The sequence below is a fragment of the Pogona vitticeps genome, chromosome 1 (genome assembly GCF_051106095.1).
Source record: "Pogona vitticeps strain Pit_001003342236 chromosome 1, PviZW2.1, whole genome shotgun sequence".
Taxonomy (NCBI): domain Eukaryota; kingdom Metazoa; phylum Chordata; class Lepidosauria; order Squamata; family Agamidae; genus Pogona; species Pogona vitticeps.
This window is the reverse complement of record NC_135783.1, coordinates 233,777,590-233,797,542: the sequence shown is the minus strand read 5'-3', so window position 1 is coordinate 233,797,542 and position 19,953 is coordinate 233,777,590. Positions and strand designations below refer to the sequence as shown.

The following is a 19,953-nucleotide window of genomic DNA, read 5'->3' as shown; positions in this document are numbered from 1 at the left end:
GAATATCCCACTGCCTCTGAGTTTTCCCACTGATTAACACACATTTGGGCACATTTTTTTCCATTTTATGCATTTTCAGATTTTTTTAAAATTTATGAATAGCTTCTTATGTACAGTATTTTATTTCCCTGGAATGTACGGTCTGCCTCAGAAATTTACAAATATCCAAAGTTGCATGTGCAGTGAGTTTCAGGATGTGCAAGATGTGTACTTTAATTGAGAATATTGACTTCAATGAAATTATTTTCCATCCAGCATCTGAAATATATATATTAAATTCTTTGTTCTTGTTAATTTTGACTCTTTCTATATAACAAGACACCACAGTGAGGAATTTTAAAGTCATACAAGATTCCTCATGTCCAGCTCAGAGCAGGACAAAGACCTCTTCTTATTCCGTTCAAGGTATCTACAACTCATGCAAAATGTGTTCAGTGTTCTTTCCCTTTAAGAAACAAAGTGCATAGACACAGAGAGAGACACAGACCAACCCCAAAGTGTATTATTCAGAAAAATACAAACAACCCATCCCATGCTTCACATTTTTAAACAAAACGAAGCTTTGGGTGACTGCATGAATCATCTTCATCATCCTAGTTTTGGCAAATTCTGCAATGCATAAAGGGCATAATTTTGCACAAATATTTGGCAGTTTTGCATAAAAGATGGGTAGTTTTGTTCAAAACATCATTCTTGCCAAGGAAAGAACTCTATAGAGAATGTCAAGATCTTCCTCATCACCCTTCTTGCAACAAGAGGAACATTGCAGTTTCTTGTCTTAATGTGTGAGGGTAAGATGAGATGTGCCTATTCCTGCCACCTGGGCATGCAGCAGACCACACCACAAGCAGGAATAATATCTCAAAGTTGTCCCCCAGGCTCTATTAAGCCAGGGATCATATGTGTGTCCCCAGCACCTTGACTGCCAATATAATTTTTTTTTATGGCTCAAAAAACCTCTCACCCCTCTATGGATGGGGGGGGCATTATCGGCACATTTTGGAACCACCCCAGGCATGTTAGGTAGGAGGGTTTACCTACTTCCAGGTTCCAAAACTGGAATTAAATTTTGCTTTTGAACACAATCCTCTCCTCAGCCTCGAATAGCTCAGGGGCATCCAAAAAGATGGCCAAATTTCTCTTTGGAACAATGGTATGAGGAGGCCATTTCAGGTTTTTGTTTTTTAAAGACGGATACCAGGCTGGGGTTAAAGCAGGTGTGGTTCTGCAAGGTTCACATCCTAGGGTGTGGGCTTGTGTAGCCCCTGGACATCTGGAACTTGCCCCCTTCTGTTCTATGGTGACACAATTTTGGAGGAGTGGGGTTTTCAAGTCCCCCAATGGCAATGTGTCCAGTGTGATATCTCTTCCATCAGGAGACATGAAAAATAAGAGAAAGAGGTACAAATACAGCTATGTTACATTGCTCTGAAAATGGCAAAACTCACCAGTTGCACAAACTGATAACATTCTCTCCCATGTCTGTCAACCCGTGGCTAACGCCTGTCCACAGAATGGAAGGACTGTCCAGGAATTCTAGACATCAACATAGCCAGAGCAGTGTGCAAAACCAACATTGCGGTCCATAAACAGGCCAGTGAGGAGACTGGACTTCCCAGATCTGTCCCTGGCCTCCCACACCGACATCAGCATCTCTGATTGGTACTTGGGATAGTATAAGATGGCTTTATCAAGTATAATCATAAATAAAATTTTCGGCTCTTCCATAATGTGCACAGGTATAGTGGAGCAAATTCACAATTTAATAAGTGATAGTGGATGAAACCCAATGAGCAATGTGCTTTATATTTGTTTCTTCATCACAGAATCCTCTTTATAAAAATATAAGTTAAACTTTTTTTTCCTTCTCCCCCCACTTTTTTTTAAAGGACCCTGAGGAATACTCCAAATTAATTCTGAGCAGTGACCAGCAACAACTTCATTTTAACATTCAGTCCCAAGGATCACTTTCCATGTTTAATCATACTGTCCAGGAAATGACAGTGAACAGTTTAATTGTCTACAAGACAGAAGGAAGCCTAGCAAGCCAATTAGTAAGTATGGAAATCAAATGAAGCAAAGTCAGATTTCTGGGAAATCAAACAGTCCTCAACAGGCATCTCCAACAACTTCACCACACATAGTTTTTGACCCAACTAGTGGGGGATAGTGAGGCTTATAGCCCAACACATTTGGAGGACATCTGGTTGGGGAAGGGTGACTAAGGCTCTTGCACATCTCTTTTTACTTGATGTTATCAGTATCAGTCATCACTAATAATTGACTGGCTCCACCAGTGAGATGCTAATTGGTCTGAATGCATTACCAAGGGAATGGTGGTGTTGATTCATTGCAAGCAATTTGTCAATTACTGATTGCATTTGTCTATTATTTGTTTTACAAATAATACTGTACTATGTTTTACCGCTATACAGCTCCACAAAGTGTTTGAAATGGAAAGAAAAATGGAAAGAAAAGGTGGAAGCAGGAGTAGAACAATTCTCTTTCCACTCAAAAAAAAAAAAACCAGAGACTTAAAAGCATACTAGTTGTGGGAAGGAAACCAACCATGGTTTAGAAGCTAATCATCTGATGGTTGTTGTGGGGTTTTCAAGCTCTTTGGCCGTGTTTTTTCTAATGTTTCGCCAGTCTCTGTGGCCGGTATCTTCAGAGGACAGGAGTCAGAGCACAGACAGAGTTCTGACTCCAGTCTTCTGAAGATGCCGGCCACAGAGACTGGCAAAACGTTAGGAAGAACAACCTTCAGAACACGGCCAAAGAGCTTGAAAAACCCACAACAATTATCAGATCCTTGTTGTGAAAGCCTTCGAGAATACATATAATCACCTGCCTTACTACAGTCTTATCAATATCATTATTATTATCCCATTTCTTGTGCTGCTTGTGTGACCTTGCAGTTCCCATGCTGAACATGTGCTTTTCTAATGCAGAGAGTGTTCTTATATGGGCATTGTGATCATCAACATGTAGAAATAAACATCTTCAAAATATCATTCATATTATTTCCTACTAATATGTGGTGTTCAGATTTCCCAGCGCTTCTCAACAAGATGTGGCAGTAGCTTCTATCCCCAAGCTCTGTATGAGGTGTCCCACCATTTCTTTCTCATGGTGCTTCTACCAAACCAATATTTTTCTGGATTTTTCATACTGCTTGAAAGGTCCCTTAAACTAGAGTTGATCAGAAGAAGATCAGGGCTCTGTCTCTCAGCAATTTACTATATATTGGCAAGGGCTTCACATTCCATGTAGTTTAACAATAGCTTGCTCAGTTGTAGAATCTGAATATTAATTGGCTGCCTTTGGTCAGCTGTTTTGTTTTGTTTTTGTTTGGTTTGTTTTAGTTTGGTTTTGAATTACAAATATATATCTATACAGTCGTGCCCTGCTGGACGATTACCCTGTTTAACGACAAATCCGCTTAATGTTGAAGTTTTTGCGATAGCAAAAGTGATCGCAAAATGATGTTTAGATTGGGGTTTTTCGCTTCACATTGATAAGTTTCGGGAACTGATGTTTTGCTTTACAACGATCAGCAAACAGCTGATCGTCGGGTTTCAAAATGGCCACCGGCTTTCAAAATGGGCCCCCGCTGTTTTCTAGGACAGATTCCTCGATATACAGGCACCAAAAATGGCCACCGTATGGAGGATCTTCACTGGACGAGCAGGTATTCAGCCCATTGGAACGCATTGAACCGGTTTTCAATGCGTTTCAATTTGTTTTTTTTTATTGCGCTTGACGATGTTTTTGCTCTACAGCAATTTCGCTGGAACAAATTAACATCGTCAAGCGAGGCACCACTGTATCTGAGCAGAGACGGGAAAAGTTACTCTGAGTCATGCTGAGAGACCTGATCAACAGTGACTCAAATACTGAGGTAGAAAATTTACCTTCTTTGGAATACAGTAAGAATTATAGGGAATTGGGAAGTGTAGTACAAGTAAGTAGCTTTTCCAATCTCTGCTCAGATATAGATATATATTTGTAATTCAGTATCTGAGGTAACTGATTCCAGCAGCATTGCACCTCCAACTCAACTCCTACTGTTTTCCACCATTTTAGAGAACTTTGAGATTCTAGTTAAAAATAAACAAACAAAGCAGATGCCACAAACTATATCCTTGAAGTCTGCCCATTGCAGTCTAGCAATCTGCTATCACATGGCCTTAAACTGATGCTTCTTTATTTGCCTCACCATAACACCTTTCTCAAGCTAATGCTGACTTGGCTCCTGGCTCTGGCAGCCTGTTCTATCTGTTGATTCTTCTTTTCCTTTCTCCTCCTTCCCCATGATTCTGGATCACGCAAAGTGAAACCGGCTAAGCAGCATGGGTTTTGGTCTCAAAGTGAGTGTGGTTCAGAGGAGAGCAATATGTACAGTATCAGGGCACAACAAATCCCCACTGCAGCCAAGATAACTAGTACCTCTAGGGAAATGGGAAGGTTATCTCTCCCACTCTTTTTACCAGTGAGAGTCTCACAGGATAGGAATTGGATTGGATCCATCACACAATTTAAGTTATACATTAGAGCCTGACAAGAAGCACAACACCCACATCTCTGTTCAATAGGTTCCTATTCAATGCATTGTTTACAGATCCTGTGCTTTTTGGAAGGCCTTCGTGTAAGTCGAAATTACGTATTGATTTTGTTTTTTCCTTTGGTTTTAGGTTAAAGACATGGAACAAAAACCCACAGAAGGAATGTCAGCTGTGAGGTGTGAAGGGGCTTTGGGTGATCTGTTTCTTTGCAGCTATAATTACAAGGTTTGACAGAAACTGTTAACCCAAGCTTAGCCAAGGCATGGGCCTTACCAGTACATTATGAGTGAAGGGCGCCTTATGTGGCAATGAATGAAGTTTGCCATGTGTACACTTCTAAATAACTAATGGAGAGAAGCAAAGCCTGGCAGGAAATGCAAGGCTGTAGTGCACTCAGGAACTGATCAGATGTTGCCATGCATAGTTGTGCCATTGGGAACTGCTTAGGAAGGAGATATGGCAAGTGTGTCCCTTCTCCTATTGTGGTGGATTATGTCTCCTGGAATTCCTCACTTCTGGCGATGCCACACTTCATTCACCCACAGCTAGACTTTGAAAAGTTCCTACGAATCCCAGAATCCCCCAGCCAGCATGGTCAGAGGAGCCTCTGAGAGGCTCCTTATTTTGAACTCAGGCAGGTAGAGGGCATTGCCACTGGGAGAGCAGCTATATCTACTGAGTGTGGTCAACAGAAATGGCTGAGAACTTTGATTTAGTTTTGTTAAGGACTTGCCAACATTTACAGTACTGCCTTCCTTCATTCAGATGGGAAGAATGGGAGGTTTTCAAAGTTCAAAGAAAGGCGAAAGCAACACTAATAAATTCACTCATCCTTACTCATCCTACACTAGCTGTACCAATAGGCCCTGTGGCTATAGTCACATAGTGAAAAGAAGCATATTTTACATGTCTGATTCTTTGTGTAGAATGCCAATTGTTATCTTTCCTAAGTACATCCCTGACTGTATATAAATGGACATCCAGCAGTGAAATCTCTCATGTTTCCTGTAAGAGATGCTAATCTCATATAGCTGCAGGAAATATTGTTGTCATCTAAAGACTGAAGTAGCTCAGAGACAGTGAGAATTGTCAAGTCTTTTGGTTCAGTTTTGTGTGAATAGTAATACATACTAGGCATCTGCCATCTAGATCTGTTCAATATTTGAAATGCCTGCTTTAGAAGAGTTCAAGACCTACAGGGGAAAATCATAAGACTTGAGTCAGAAAAATCTCAAGAAACACTTTCCCAACAATTTTTTTCTTGAGATCTTGAACTGCAGTAGAATCTTCAGTCTTCCTCACAGAATATTTGAGGAAATGGCCTTCCCCAATTCCACTGTCCCAAATTTGCCATCCATGAATTTTTGATGCCCTGTCAGGTTGGTTTTATTATTTGATACGGTTTGAATAGCACTGACCCAAGCAATGGGCCACACCTCTAGCAGTCATCCTTGTCATGACCGCTTGCTTCCTTCAACCCATTTGTATGGCTAACAATGCAGATTTGTTCCATTTTAAATGAACCAACATTTCTGAGAAGGCCATGTTCAGAGGAAGGCAGGCAGAGGATTTAACTTCCCTCTTGCTAGAATATGTGTCAAAATGCCATATCCTCAATTTTATTGCCCGCACATAGAGTGAAGACTATGAGGCCATTTTCCTCTGGCCACAAGAAACAACAATGCTATCCCATCAAACGAATTCTCCTTATCTGTCACTCCTAGATGCACATTTGATATAGTGCTGATGAACAGTCCCTCATTATTCTTATGCCTGTGCCATCTGTCTTGCTTTTAAATTGATTAACTGAAACAATGTTAACTGCAGGCAATCATTTTGTGAGTATTAAAGAAGGAAACCCCACCTTCCTCATTCTTTGAATAACAATTCAAATAATTTATTTAGAAAGCCGTCTTAACCACCTCGCTTGAATGGAGACATGTATGCAATACACTTGTTACAAATGTTGTTTCCATTAAACGGTCTTTGGAAGGAAAAATCTTACTGAAATTACAGCCCATGTAAAATCCTGCAATTAATGAGTTGATCAATTGCAATAATGAATCCATTGTGTTTTTCTGCCCTAATTGTTGTGGTATAATCTGCCTAACACCTGTGGGGGATCAAATCTTCCATCCTGCTGCAATGTAAAGCAATGCCTGATAGTCAGAAATAATGAGTTCAATTCTGCAGCTAATGGAACCTAATATTTCTAGTACCATTGAGTCAAGTGGGTCAACTCTAACTGTAACTTACTTTAGCACGGGAAGTTGCATTTAGAGTAAGCCTGTTTGAATCAACAGAATTTATGGAGGCGTTTATTCACCAAGTCTCCATGCATTCAATGAGCCTACACTAGTGCAATTTATTATGCTAAGCAATAGGATTTGGGTCATTGTATTAGAGATCAATATACCCTATTATAATATCTGAAGATCATCATCAGGTTTAAGGTGTTCTCTGGCAGAGGTTCTTCTCAGCTTCAGTATACGTGAGTGTTTAGTTGGCAAAATATGACCAAAACTCGGAGTAGGAACTACTGTTAAGCAGAATTTGCCAGCAGTTGCTCTGGTGTTCATGATCATATCAATGGGCATGGGCCTATGCTGAAGCACTGAGATATCCAGCCATTACCAATTCAGGTGCTCCTAGAATGTGTTCACAATACCTATAACTATACAGTGGTGCCCCGCATAGCGAGGTTAATCCGTTCCGGATTAACCTTCGCTATGGGGAAACATCGCTAAACGGAACAGGGAACCCCATTGGTTTTGTGTCCAAATGGGCACAAAACTCACCATTCAGCGATGTTCCTCCATAGCGGCAGCCATTTTTGCGCCTCGGTAAGTGAGGGCAGGGCGCGAAAACGCTGCGCGTGGCCATTTTGGGTCGTCCGGCGGCCATTTTGGAACCGCCGAACAGCTGATCCCCCGACATCGCAATGCGAAGATCGGTAAGCGAAACGCTTACCGATCTTCGCAATGTGAGTTTTGCCGATTGCGACCGTCGGTATGCCTTCGCATTAGCGATCCCAAAAAATGGATCGCTATGCGAATTCATCATTATACGGTGCACTCATTAAGCGAGGCACCACTGTACAGTCAAGTTTGCTTTTGAAAGGATCCAACACTGTGGGACTGTTTTGCCAAGATGTTTGTGAAATCATCCTACTAATGGAGGTGTCCCAGCATAATCAGTCTTGTAAAAAGAGCTGTCTATGACACAACGTCTCCTTGCATTAGAAGATAGCTGTAGGGTACATTACGCCATTCTCATGCTAAGGCCAAGCAGATGGACCCCACACACTACCTAGAGGGGCCGCTGTTTGGGAACTATGCATAAATCACTCTGTGTAGTTCAGTCCATAGTGCAGGAGTTTAGCATGAGGCTAAATATTCCAGAATGCTCCAGCTATATTGCAGGCGAAAGATGAACTAGTATGGAAATACTGTGAACTTGTATGGAAATACAAGGCTTAAGAAACCTTGTATGATGACCAAGAGTACATCCCTCAGGCCTTCCCAGCTTCATTATCTAGGATCCTTTATTGACAAAATCAGATCACATCTGGGAACTTTAGCATGGAAACATGAAATTAACCCTAGCACGGAAACTATGCTCCATTGGGGATTTAACCAAAACACTGCTCTGTCACCCCAATGGAATATTTAAGAGGCAACAAGATCCATTTCACTGGCCTATTGTGAAATATTTTGACCAGCCTTCTTTCTTTCTTTAAATTGTTAGTAAAATAACGGAACAGCTCTCGAGTAGTATTTCCAGTGTCCCCACCACCACCTCTGAATAATAAGTACAGGTTCAGGGTGAGCAAAAACGTTAGATTTCTATTTTAAAATGACTTTGGGTTGGGTGGGAGTCTTGTAGAAAATGTCTCTTCCAGAAAGCCAAAGGCAGCCTCCAGGAACTTACTAGTTAAGCAAGTCTGCTGTACACGAAGTTACATGGGAATTGCTGTGTGGAGTGGTTCAGTATTCTCTCTACTGACATCATCCGGAGAGATTCTTCTGTGGAAGAAGCAGAGCTTGAGGGGACTTGGTTGGCATCCCTTATCATTTGTCCCCAGATGGTGCTTCCGAACCCTACACATTTGTTCTTTTCCTTTCCAAAATTCCCGGAGGCACCATTCCCACATAAACATATCTATATTATATTATTGATAATATTTAAATTATATATGGTATGGTAACTGTATTATAAATAATTATAATATATGTATAAAATCAATATAATGTATGTGACAGGAACACATCCTAAACACATTGGCCAGTATTCTGTGGTTGTTCTTTACTGCATAAAGAAAGGAAATTGCAGAAGTGGCTGCAGCGTGATGAGATAGATGGTGGTTGCATGTCAGTTGTGTGCTTGGTCATGTAATTGGCATGTGACCAGCACCTTGTCAATGAGCCATAGTTGCTTCTGAAATTTCTTTTCCAGGCATACTAACACAAGCAACAGAAATACTGGCCATTGTCTCTGTTTCACTCTTGAGGCTTCTGGAGAAGCTGGTAATATATCCTAAAGTCTAACTGACACAGGTATAATCTGGCCACAACCTAGAGTTAGTCAAAATAGGCAAGCTTAGCCAAGCAGGCAACTCAGGGAAATTTAAGTCAAAAGCTTTTTTATGCATAAGACAGCTGAAAAAATGGCTGACTTTGAGCCCTACTGCTAAAGCTTTCCTTCCTACTTCAATACCTCTTAGAAAAATGTTGCCTCCACAAGAAGCCAAAGCCAAGAGTACTGCATCTGACTGCTGTAATGCTCTCTGTGTCACTTCCTCTTGCACCTGGTTTGGAAACCAGAGCTAATATAGCCAGGGTGCTCAGCAGAGGACCAACTATACACTTATGACAGCTGTTTTGCAAGAACTGAACAAGCTGCTTAACCTCTACTGAGCCACATTTAGGATTTTGTTGCTGACACATAAAGCCCTAAATGTCTTGGGATCATTATTTCTAGCAGACCATCTCCCTCCTTCCATATGTGCCCAATCAGTCACTGAGATCTCACCTTAGTAAAATACCTGATGCTTTATTTTGTTTATTCATTTTCTGTTGTGATGAAGTCAAGTTTCCATCAGAGGGTCATTCATACTTTGGCCTGGAATGTCAACATTACTGCACATGCCCAGAAATGCTACCGGTACCTCATTAAGGTGTGGCAATTTGCCACCAAGACTTAGATAGTTTCCCTGACACAAGCATAAATTGGTAATATTGTAGGTATAGATATCCTAAGTCTTGTGTGAACTAACAGGATCTGCAATATGATTGGCTTCATCATTACAAGGGTGAGGGGATTACAAATGAGGAAAGGACAGTTCTTCCCTGAGGGAGGCAACTTGAAATATTGTGCTTATCAGAGTCCTTTATTACTCACTCTTAGTATCATGCAGTGAATAAGCAAGGACTTGGGAGATCAAGGCTTAGGTTTCCACTAATCCATGAAACTCACAGCTAATGTTGGGTCAGTCTCTTTCTGTCAGCCCAATCTACTTCACATGGCTCTTCTGAAGATACAATAGAGAGAGGAGTTACATCTACTCCATTAAATTCATTCAGTTAAAGACAAGATAAACAAATAACATCCTAGAGTCAAAGATCTTAACAGTATCATCGTTGTCTAAAATAGTTTGTGCTTACCTAAGATGGTGATCAGGAAAGAGTTATACATGAAGTGGTATCATGAGGTGGAGTAATTGTTTACTTTCTCCCATCTCACTCCAAGAGATTGTAATTCCCCATTCCCCAACTACCTGTTCCACTAAATTAGGATGGGATTATCTGCAACAAACATTTTCTCTTAAGAAGGCAGGAGACATCATTGCCTTGCCTTGAGGGATTTAAATACAGAAGAATACAGGGAACTGTGATTAATTGATAGTGTTTTGGTCTGGCAATCTTACCTTAAAAATTAAGAGATAGATGGAGCCTCCTATAAAATAAATGGCATGCCTCCAGTAAAATACCTGATGCTTTATTTTGTTTGTTCAATTTCTGTCATGATGAAATCAAGTTTCCTTACAGATTCATTAATACTTTAGGCCAGAATGTCAACATTACTCTTGGCAACGGAGAGTTTGTTAATGTTAACAGAAGTTATGGTGTTTCAAGCTATACGATCTTAACAAGGGGAAGGTAAGATTCGATTAACATTATCATTATCTGAGCCAACTCCTATGTCCCTTGTTAAGGTCAAATTACAAGAGACACCAGTTCTGCAGTTAGAAGCAAAGCTTCCTTAAGAGATGAGGGGGTGTTTTATTATCTTACCATGAGGCTTCTGTAGCTCCATGTGTTGCAAATTAGCATCTTCCACTTCTTTTTGTATGGTGATTGGTCATCAGAACATGAAAAAGGGGCTTCATTTGCAAGTTGATGGTGAGGACCCTATAGCTTTGAAGGAATGTATCTCTTAAAGAGGGCAACATTTTATAACCTTCTAATTGTGAAGCTGGTGTCTCATATCATTTGGTCCTTATCCTGAGCTGATCTCTGGTCTCTAGCCCAGTATTGTCTACTATGGTAGTACAGGTAGTAGACTAGATGTCCAAGCTTGCATGCTGGGAAGTTTTGCCACCTTTTCTCTATCTCTTACCTGGAATGTCTAGAACTGAGCTTGTGACTTTCTACTTCAAAAGTAGGTGCTCTTATACTAAGCAGTGATCTCTTCCCAAGAAAGCTGTATGCATGATGCATATCTTGATAGCATGTATGAAATGGATAAATACAAAGGCAGAGTGCTTATAGCTCTACAGACTACAACCACTATAGGCCCCAAACAGCATCACCAATTATCAGAAATTCTGGGAGTTTTAGTCCAGTAATACCTGCAAGCCCAGAGTTTTCTCAATTAGAACAAAGGGTCCCTGTGTGGGCCAGTCCTTGTGATTGACACCTCTAGCTGAAAATTAGTGCAAGCAATCAACTTTTATGGAAAATCTATGCTCCTTCTCAGGCAGAACTGGCACAACCAGATCTTAATACTAATGAATTAAAAGAAATATGACATAAAATGTTTTAAAAATAGATTTGAATGCCTGCTAGGTTCTGTAAGAAAAGCAAGCTAGTATATGATTAAATATGAATCTTAGAATCAAAGAATAATGGAGTTGAAGGGGACCTATTAGGCCATTGAGTCCAACCCCATGCTCAATGCAGGAATCCAAATCAAAATATATCTGACAAATGGGTGCTTATTTTTTCTCTTGAAAGCCTCCAGTATTGGAGCGCTCACCACCTCCTAAGGTAATTGGTTTCATTGTTATACTATTCTAACAGTTAGGAGGTTTTTTCTGATATTCAATCAAAATCTAGCTTCCTGTAATGTACAGCCATTATTATATGTCCTGCATTCTGGGATGACTGAGAACAGACCCTGCCCCTCCTCTTTATGACAATCTTTCACATATTTGAAGAGTGATATGACAATCCCCTCTTTTCCTAATCTACTTTTCTCAAGGCTAAACATGGCCAGTTCTTTCATTTTTTTCCTCACAGGACTTGGTTTCCATTCCCCTGATCATCCTTGTTGCCCTCCTCTGAACTTGCTCGAGTTTGTCAGCACCCTTCTTAAAGTTTGGTGTCCAGAACTGGACACAATACTCAGGATAATGCTTAATCAATGCCAAATAGTGGGGATCTAGTATTCACAGGATTTAAAGACTATACTTCCACTAGTGCAACCTAGAATAGCATTTGCCTTTTTTTCAGCCACATTACATATTTGGCTCATATTCAGTTGTTAATCTACAACAATTCAAAGATCCTCCTTGCTCTTAATATTACTGAAGCAAGTATCACCGATCTTGTAGCTGTATGTTTATTTCACCCTCCCCTCAACTGTAGGACTTTGCACCTATCCCTCTTCAATTTCATTCTGTTGTTTTCAGCACAGTGCAGAACTTTTCATTCTGTCTTCCAGGGCATTAGTTACTCCACCCAGTTTTGTGTCATCTGCAAATTTGACAAGAATTCCCTGCAACACCCCATCCAAGTCATTAATAAAAACTTTGAAGTGCACCAAGCTTAGGACTGAGCCTTGTGGTACCCCACTTGTTCCTTCTCCCAGTTTGAGAAGGAGCCACAGATAAGCACTCTCTGAGTACAATACTGTAACCAACAGTGTAACTGACTGACAATTATTCTATCTATCCCACACCCAGTTAGTTAGTTTGCTAATCAAAATATCATGGGACACTTTGTCAAAAACTTTGCTGAAGTCAAGATATAATATGTCTACAGCATTCCCACCATCTATCAGGGAGGTAACCCGATTTAAAAAAATGAGATAAGATTAGTCTAACAAGAAAATAATAGACAGTGGTTCTGAGAGTTTCTTAGCCAGTTCCTTCAATACTCTTGGATGCTCTTCATCTAGCCCTGGAGATTTCAGCTTCTTCAAGGTAATAAAGTATTCCTTGACTGCATTCTCGAAGGCTTTCACAGCCGGGATCTGATGGCTGCTGTGGGTTTTTTGGGTTCTTTGGCCGTGTTCTGAAGGTTGTTCTTCCTAATGTTTCACCAGTCTCTGTGGTCGGCATCTTCAGAGGACAGGAGTCAGAATGCTGTCTGTGCTCTGTTGCAGTTTGTTGGATGGTTGAGTATTTATAGCTGTGGGAACAGGTTTTGTCCTTTTCGGGAGATTGGGTGATTATGGTGATCAGCGTGTTTTTGTTGTGGATGTATTGTTGTGATAAAGGGGAAGAGATGATCTGTCACTGTGATTGATGGGTGTCATTAGCTGGTCTTTTGTGTGCTGTAATCACTGGTCCTTGTGGCTGGTTCAGCAGTTGTGGGATGTTGTCCTTTGAACGAACAGGTCTCAGCAGTTCCCAACCTTGCTTCCCTTGCTGGGCAGCCACTCAGAGGCAACATCCTGGCTTCTCTGCCCCCCCCCCCCACTCTGGGTACTGCCGTTGCGCGGGTGCTTGCTGGAGGAGGCGGGGCTAGGAAGCACTAAACACTTGTTCTTCCAAAAGATGAACCAACATAAACTGCCAAACCAGTAGTTTGTGACTGTCTCTAATTTCTTCCTTCACTTTTTGGATGAGAAAATTATCAGCTACACAAGCCAGGGAGGCTGTATTTTTGTATTTTCTTGGAAGGGCTGCGTTTGCCAGAATTTGCTACTACATTGTATTTCTTTCAAATTCTTGCAATTTGCTTTTCAAATGTTTCTTCTGCATCTTCTCCTTGATTGAGCAGTCCATAGTCAATGCCAGCTACCATGTTCCTTTCATTTTTTGCTCCAATTATATTAACCAACATGCTCTTAGTAGAACAACCAGGTTCATCATCTTCAGGATACAACGAAGTTCATTCTTCTGTACTTCTGTGCAGGAAGATGTATTTTTCTACATATACTGTGACTCCACCTCCATTTCTATTCTTTCTATTCTTTTTGGACCATTTAAATACTTCAACTGCTGTATTCCAGTCATGGGAGTCATCCCACCAAGTTTATTTCTAGCAAGTCACATTTACATTCCTCAGCTAAGATTTCCACTTCTTGTTTGTTTCCCGTACTCCCAGCATTTTTATAAAGATATTGGAGATTGATTTGTGGCCTGCTTTCTTTCATACATTTTCATTTGTTGTTGTTTAGTCATTAAGTCGTGTTCAACTCTTTGTGACCCATGGACCAGAGCATGCCAGGCCCTCCTGTCTTCCACTGCCTCCCGGAGTTGGGTCAAATTCATGTTGGTAGCTTCGGTGACACTGTCCAACCATCTCATCCTCTGTCGTTCCCTTCTCCTCTTGTCTTCACTCTTTCCCAGCATCAGGGTCTTTTCCACGGAGTCTTCTCTTCTCATGAGATGGCCAAAGCACTGGAGCCTGAGCTTCAGGATCTATCCTTTCAGTGAGCACTCAGGGTTGATTTCCTTCAAAATTCATAGGTTTTTTTCTCCTTGCAGTCCAGGAGACTCTCAAGAGTCTCCTCCAGCACCACAATTCAAAGGCATAAATTCTTTGGCGAACCAGTTCTCACTTCCATAGATCACTACTGGAAAAACCATAGCTTTGACTATGCGGACATTTGTCGGCAAGGTGATGTCTCTGCTTTTGAAGATGCTGTCTAGGTTTGTCATCGCTTTCCTCCCAAGAAGCAGGGGTCTTTTAATTTCGTGGCTGGTGTCCCCATCTGCAGTGATCCTGGAGCCCAAGAAAGTAAAATCTGTCACTGCCTCCATATCTTCCCCTTCTGTTTGCCAGGAGGTGATGGGACCAGTGGCTATGATCTTAATTTTTTTTTATGTTGAGCTTCAGACCATTTTTAGGAGCTCTCCTCTTTCACCCTCATTAAGAGGGTAATTCCTCCTCACTTTCTGCCATCAGAGTGGTATCATCTGCATATCGGAGGTTGTTGATATTTCTTCTGGCAATCTTAATTCCAGTTTGGGATTCCTCCAGTCCAGCCTTTCACATGATGTATTCTGCAAGTAAGTTAAATAAGCAAGGGGACAATATACAGCCTTTTGGTACTCCTTTCCTAATTTTGAACCAATCAGTTGTTCCATATCCAGTTCTAACTCTTTCTTTCTGTCCCACATATAGATTTCTCAGGAGACAGATAAAGTGGTGAGGCACTCCCATTTCTTTAAGGACTTGCCATAGTTTGCTGTGGTCCACACAGTCAAAGGATTTTGAGTAGTCAATGAAGCAGAAGTAGATGTTTTTCTGGAACTCTCTGGCTTTCTCCATAATCCAGCGCATGTTAGCAATTTGGTCCCTAGTTCCTCTCCCCCATCGAAATCCAGCTTGCACTTCTGGGAGTTCTCAATCCATGTACTGCTGAAGCCTACCTTGTAGGATTTTGAGCATAACCTTGCTGGAGTGTGAAATGAGTGCAATTGTATGGTAGTTGGAGCATTCTTTGGACTGCCATTCTTTGCAATTGGGACATAGACTGATCTTTTCCAATCCTCTGGCCACTGCTAACTTTTCCAAACTTGCTGGCATATTGAGTGTAGCACCTTAACAGTGTCATCTTTTAAGATTTTAAATAGTTCAACTGGAATGCCATCACCTCCACTGGCCTTGTTGTTAGCCAGGCTTTCTAAGGCCCACTTGACTTCACTCTCCAGGATATCTAGCTCAAGGTCAGCAACCACACTATCTGTGTTGTGCGGGACATCTAGATCTTTCTGGTATAATTCCTCTGTGTATTATACCAGAGTGTCCTTTCGGCTTAGGCCCAACCACTTCATCAGCTACTTGTACTTGTCCTCCACTCTTCCTCAGTAGCATGTTGGATGCTTCTGACCTGAGAGGTTCATGTTCCAGTGTCATATCTTTTAGCCTTTTGTTTCTGGTCATGGAGTATTCTTGGCAAATATACTGGAGTGGCTTGCCAGTTCCTGCTCCAGGGTTTAGTCAGAACTCTCCACTATAACCTGTCCATCTTGGGTGTCCCTGCACGGCATAGCCCATATCTTCTCAGAATTACTCAAGCCCCTTCTCCACAACAAGGCAGCAATCCGTGAAGGGATTTTCATTATTGGGCCCCATTAGAGTTGCTTGATATAATGGGGCCCAATGTGTCTCCCTCCCACTTTCAATTCAATTTAAAGCCCTCCTGATGACATTCTTCATGCCATGGCCAAACACATCCTTTCTAGTCCTTGTGAGGTACAATCCATCACTTGTCAAGGAAATTCAGCAGTGCTGTTGCCTGTCAGTTTAGCAAACAGTGCAAAAGAAAAAAGAATTATCATAGTCTTCTGTATTTGTTGCTCAGAAGATAATTCTGAAGGTTAAAATGCTGGCAATGCATTGCATTTCACACTGCTGGAAGCATGCCTTATCCATTATTCTCAGTGAGCGAGATAAAGGGTGTAAATTGTGTCCAGCATTTTTTTTTTGGCAATAAGAAGCTAACCAGGAATTATTATATTTCCTTCTCATATCAAGATACAACGATTTAAAGTGCACATTGGGAGCAGAAGAACTCTTCTTGTCCCTGGGCCTCCTTGATTTTGGAGCTTCGTACACGGTTGTTATAACCAACGTAAGTCACCAGTCCTGCTGCTTCCTTTCTATTTTTGCTGACTTGGTTGTAAAAAATACCGTTTTTGGACTTCTCTTCAACAGCTGGCCATTGAAATGCAACCCATTTGCTTACTGCAGATCAAAAGCCATGATAACAAAAAAATTGGTGTCAAGCTGAATTAGATATGCAAATTACATGCATTATGCTAATGTTTTTATGCAACCACAGGCCATAACCTAGCTAGAGTTCCCCACTTAAGGTCAGTGGGGTGGAGCTAGTCCTGACTAAGCTAAACTTTCCCATTGTCATCAGGGAGAGTGTGGATGTCTGCCTAAACATGCTTATTTGAGAAAATGGCATTTACTTCTCAGTAGACATGACACAGCTGGCTGGATACATCCCAGAGTTCCCTAGGCTGGAGACATGGAAGTTCAAATACTGTTAAAGTGCTATATCGGTTGAGTGCAGGGACACTCTCAGATTCTCTGAAATAAAGAGAAAATGAACAATAATATTCAGTAATTGGGTAACTCAGTGGTTGAGGTATCTGGCTGCGGAGCCAGGGGTTGAGAGTTCGATTCCCTACTGAGCCCCCTGTGAGCCAGCCTGTGTAGCCTTGGGCGAGATGCACAGTCCCAAGATGCCTCCTGAAGGAGGGAATGGTAAGCCACTCCTGAGTATTCTCTACTTGGGAAACCCTGAATGGGGTTAAGGTTAGAGTTGGAATTTACTTGATGGTACATTATGATTGTTGTTGTTTTTCTTAAACATAACTAGAGTGCAGACCTGGCATCAGTATCAGGCATAGTGGGTCAGATGTGAGGGCTTACGGCTAGCAGCACTGACCTCAGTTTTTGAGGAGCCCTTTTACACTCTAGTACTTTAAACTGAAGTGCCATGTGAAGCAGTTGCCGCCACCATCTTAATGTATGCAGGATGCTTCTTGGTATATTCTGAGAAAGACCCGGAAGCATCTGGAGGAAATTGCCGTATTTTTCCGTTTACAAGATGATCCAAAGTATAAGATGACCCCCCCTTTTCTGACCCCCAAGTTATAAAATTTGCATGCTCACGCCCCTTTGATCCTCCCACCCTTTCCCGGCTGTGTTTCCTACTTTCTAAGCCCTGCGGAGCTTAGGAAATGGGTAACGCAGCCATGAAAGGGCAGCGCGCTCGCGCCCCTTTGGTCCTGAAGCCCTTTCATGGCTGCTTCAGGATCAAAGGGGTGCGAGTGTGTTTCCCTTTCATGGCTGCTTTACTCTGTGGCTTCGCAAAAGGCAGGGAAAGTGGCTGCCTTCCATGTATAAAACGACCCTCAATTTTTGTCTAATTATTTAAGTAAAAAATCTCATTTTATACACAGAAAAATAAGGTAATCTGGCTGCTACGGCTACTGCAGTTGCTTTGACTGATGTTTCTGCTTGCATTACGGAGCTACCTACAGCTGCCTCTCCCTGCTGTTGTACACTATGGTGGTGCCACTCTGGTAAACTCATAGGTGGGTCACCAGTGCAACACTGGGGATGTGAATGGGCAATTTGCCCAAGGTCCTCTCAAACCTGGCACTAATTCTGAAAGACTGAATGTTTTAAAAGGCTTAGCTTCAGCTGCATCATGCCCAGATTTTGTTCTGCAATTAACTGGAAAATTAATTTTTTTTAAAATTCTCCATCCTTGCCCTTTCAGTTGTTCTGATTCCTTTGGAGAATTGAAATTTGTAAGGAATGGTTATAATAGTATGTTTATCCAGGAGTAAGCCCCACTGAACACAGCAGGATGGCTTCTTGAATAAATATGCATCAGGTTGAGTCGCAAAGCTGCCAGCTTGAGGGAAGATAAACCGACTGATGAACAGATGAATAGATAGATGCATGGATAGATAGATAGATGTAATAACAGTCTTTTTCCTTTTTATGGGAAAACACAATTCTGACTTTAACAGATAATTAAAGAAGAAGAAGGGGAACAGAGGCCACCTGACAAAAATTAAATTTTCAGCCATAAAGCTTAAGGGTCTGACAAAGATATTCACCACAGCCACCCCCATCTCCCTGCTTTTCCTGAATATATAATACTTTGCTATTTGCTATCTGCTGTTTTATAAGCTGCTTCTAGCTTCTCAGAATTTGAGGCTCGCCAATCTGGGCATTTTGTTCTATCTATTGAGAAACCAGTCCCGGTGCTTTATTATATTTTATTCAAATATGAATTCATTATTGATAAAAACCCATTAAATAAGGTTGGCAAAGAGATCCCCTTGTAATAAAATGAAGCCCACGTATTTCAATAAATGTTTGCTAAGGGCACAGGAGCAATTGCTATGCAGAACTTTACTACTGGGAGTCTGACTCTTCTCTTCCATGAAGACAACAGCTCCATTCAGGCTAAAGGAGCTACATATTTTCTAAGAATATATATGAGGCATTTTCTTGCAACTGCAAGCAGGGCTGGGCCTACCTTTAGGCAAAGTGAGGTGGCTGCCTCAAGCAGAAGATGTCAGAATGGAGCAAGACGTTTGGAGACAGAGCTCTGGGGGTGCCCTATGGTGTGATGGGCAATCCTGTCTAATTGGTAGCCAATGGTGAAGAGAAATTCAGCTGTCAACCCAGTCTGCTTCAGTAGGCAGGAAGGGGATGGCGGGGCATCTTTGCCTCACAGAGCAAAATGCAGAGCATGGGAAAGATTTTTTGGACTACATTTCCCATAATCCCCCAGCTAATGTTACCAACATAGGGAACAACAGCTTCTCCAGATGTTATTGAACTCAGTCTCTTGACAATTGGAATCAGAATAGCTAATTGACCAGGTTAATGTACTTGGACTCCAGATGTACCAGAAGAGCCATAGATTCTCCATCCCATATATGCACACATATGTATAGATGCACACATACAAATGCATTATTTCATGGCTTATGATGCAGCCCTTACGTACTTACTCTGCATTCTCTTGCTGGATGAGCCTAAAGCAAATGTAGCTACATTATCATGAACAAATCCTCTTACCTAGTTTTGTTGGCATAACACAAATGGCATCAGTTTTGGAAGTGAATTGCCATAAGTGAAGAAATTACTGCAGACAGTAGTTGCTACATACTGAGTTCTATGACTCAACATGCAACTGATAATGTCTGCAATTTCTTCACTTATGGCAATTTGCCCCCAGAAGGTATGCCATTTATGTAGCTCTACAAGAGAATTGTGGCCAGTGACAAAAGGGTTGTACTAAAATGAGAGATGGGGCTCAATGACTGTAGTATGAACTATCAAGAATGTGTATATATCAGGGTGGCGAAGAGCTGCCACTAGCAGACCTATGGAAGTAGTAATACTAAAGTCAAGTTAAGAACTGCCATGAAAAACACTCAATTGGGCTC

The 19,953-nt window shown here is 41.4% G+C and overlaps 1 protein-coding gene across 4 annotated transcripts in view; it reads left to right on the top strand.

Moving 5' to 3' along the window:
- SLC15A2 (solute carrier family 15 member 2) overlaps positions 1-19,953 on the top strand; it is a 79,746-nt gene that overhangs the window by 54,464 nt on the left and 5,329 nt on the right. For 3 of the 4 annotated variants that reach the window (XM_072985229.2, XM_072985231.2, XM_078376957.1), the window contains 4 exons: positions 1,890-2,054; positions 4,695-4,741; positions 10,613-10,723; positions 16,499-16,595. In XM_072985229.2, coding sequence (XP_072841330.2) covers positions 1,890-2,054; positions 4,695-4,741; positions 10,613-10,723; positions 16,499-16,595 — 420 coding nt within the window. The remainder of the gene's footprint in view (positions 1-1,889; positions 2,055-4,694; positions 4,742-10,612; positions 10,724-16,498; positions 16,596-19,953) is intronic. The other variant, XM_078376983.1, reaches the window with a different exon arrangement.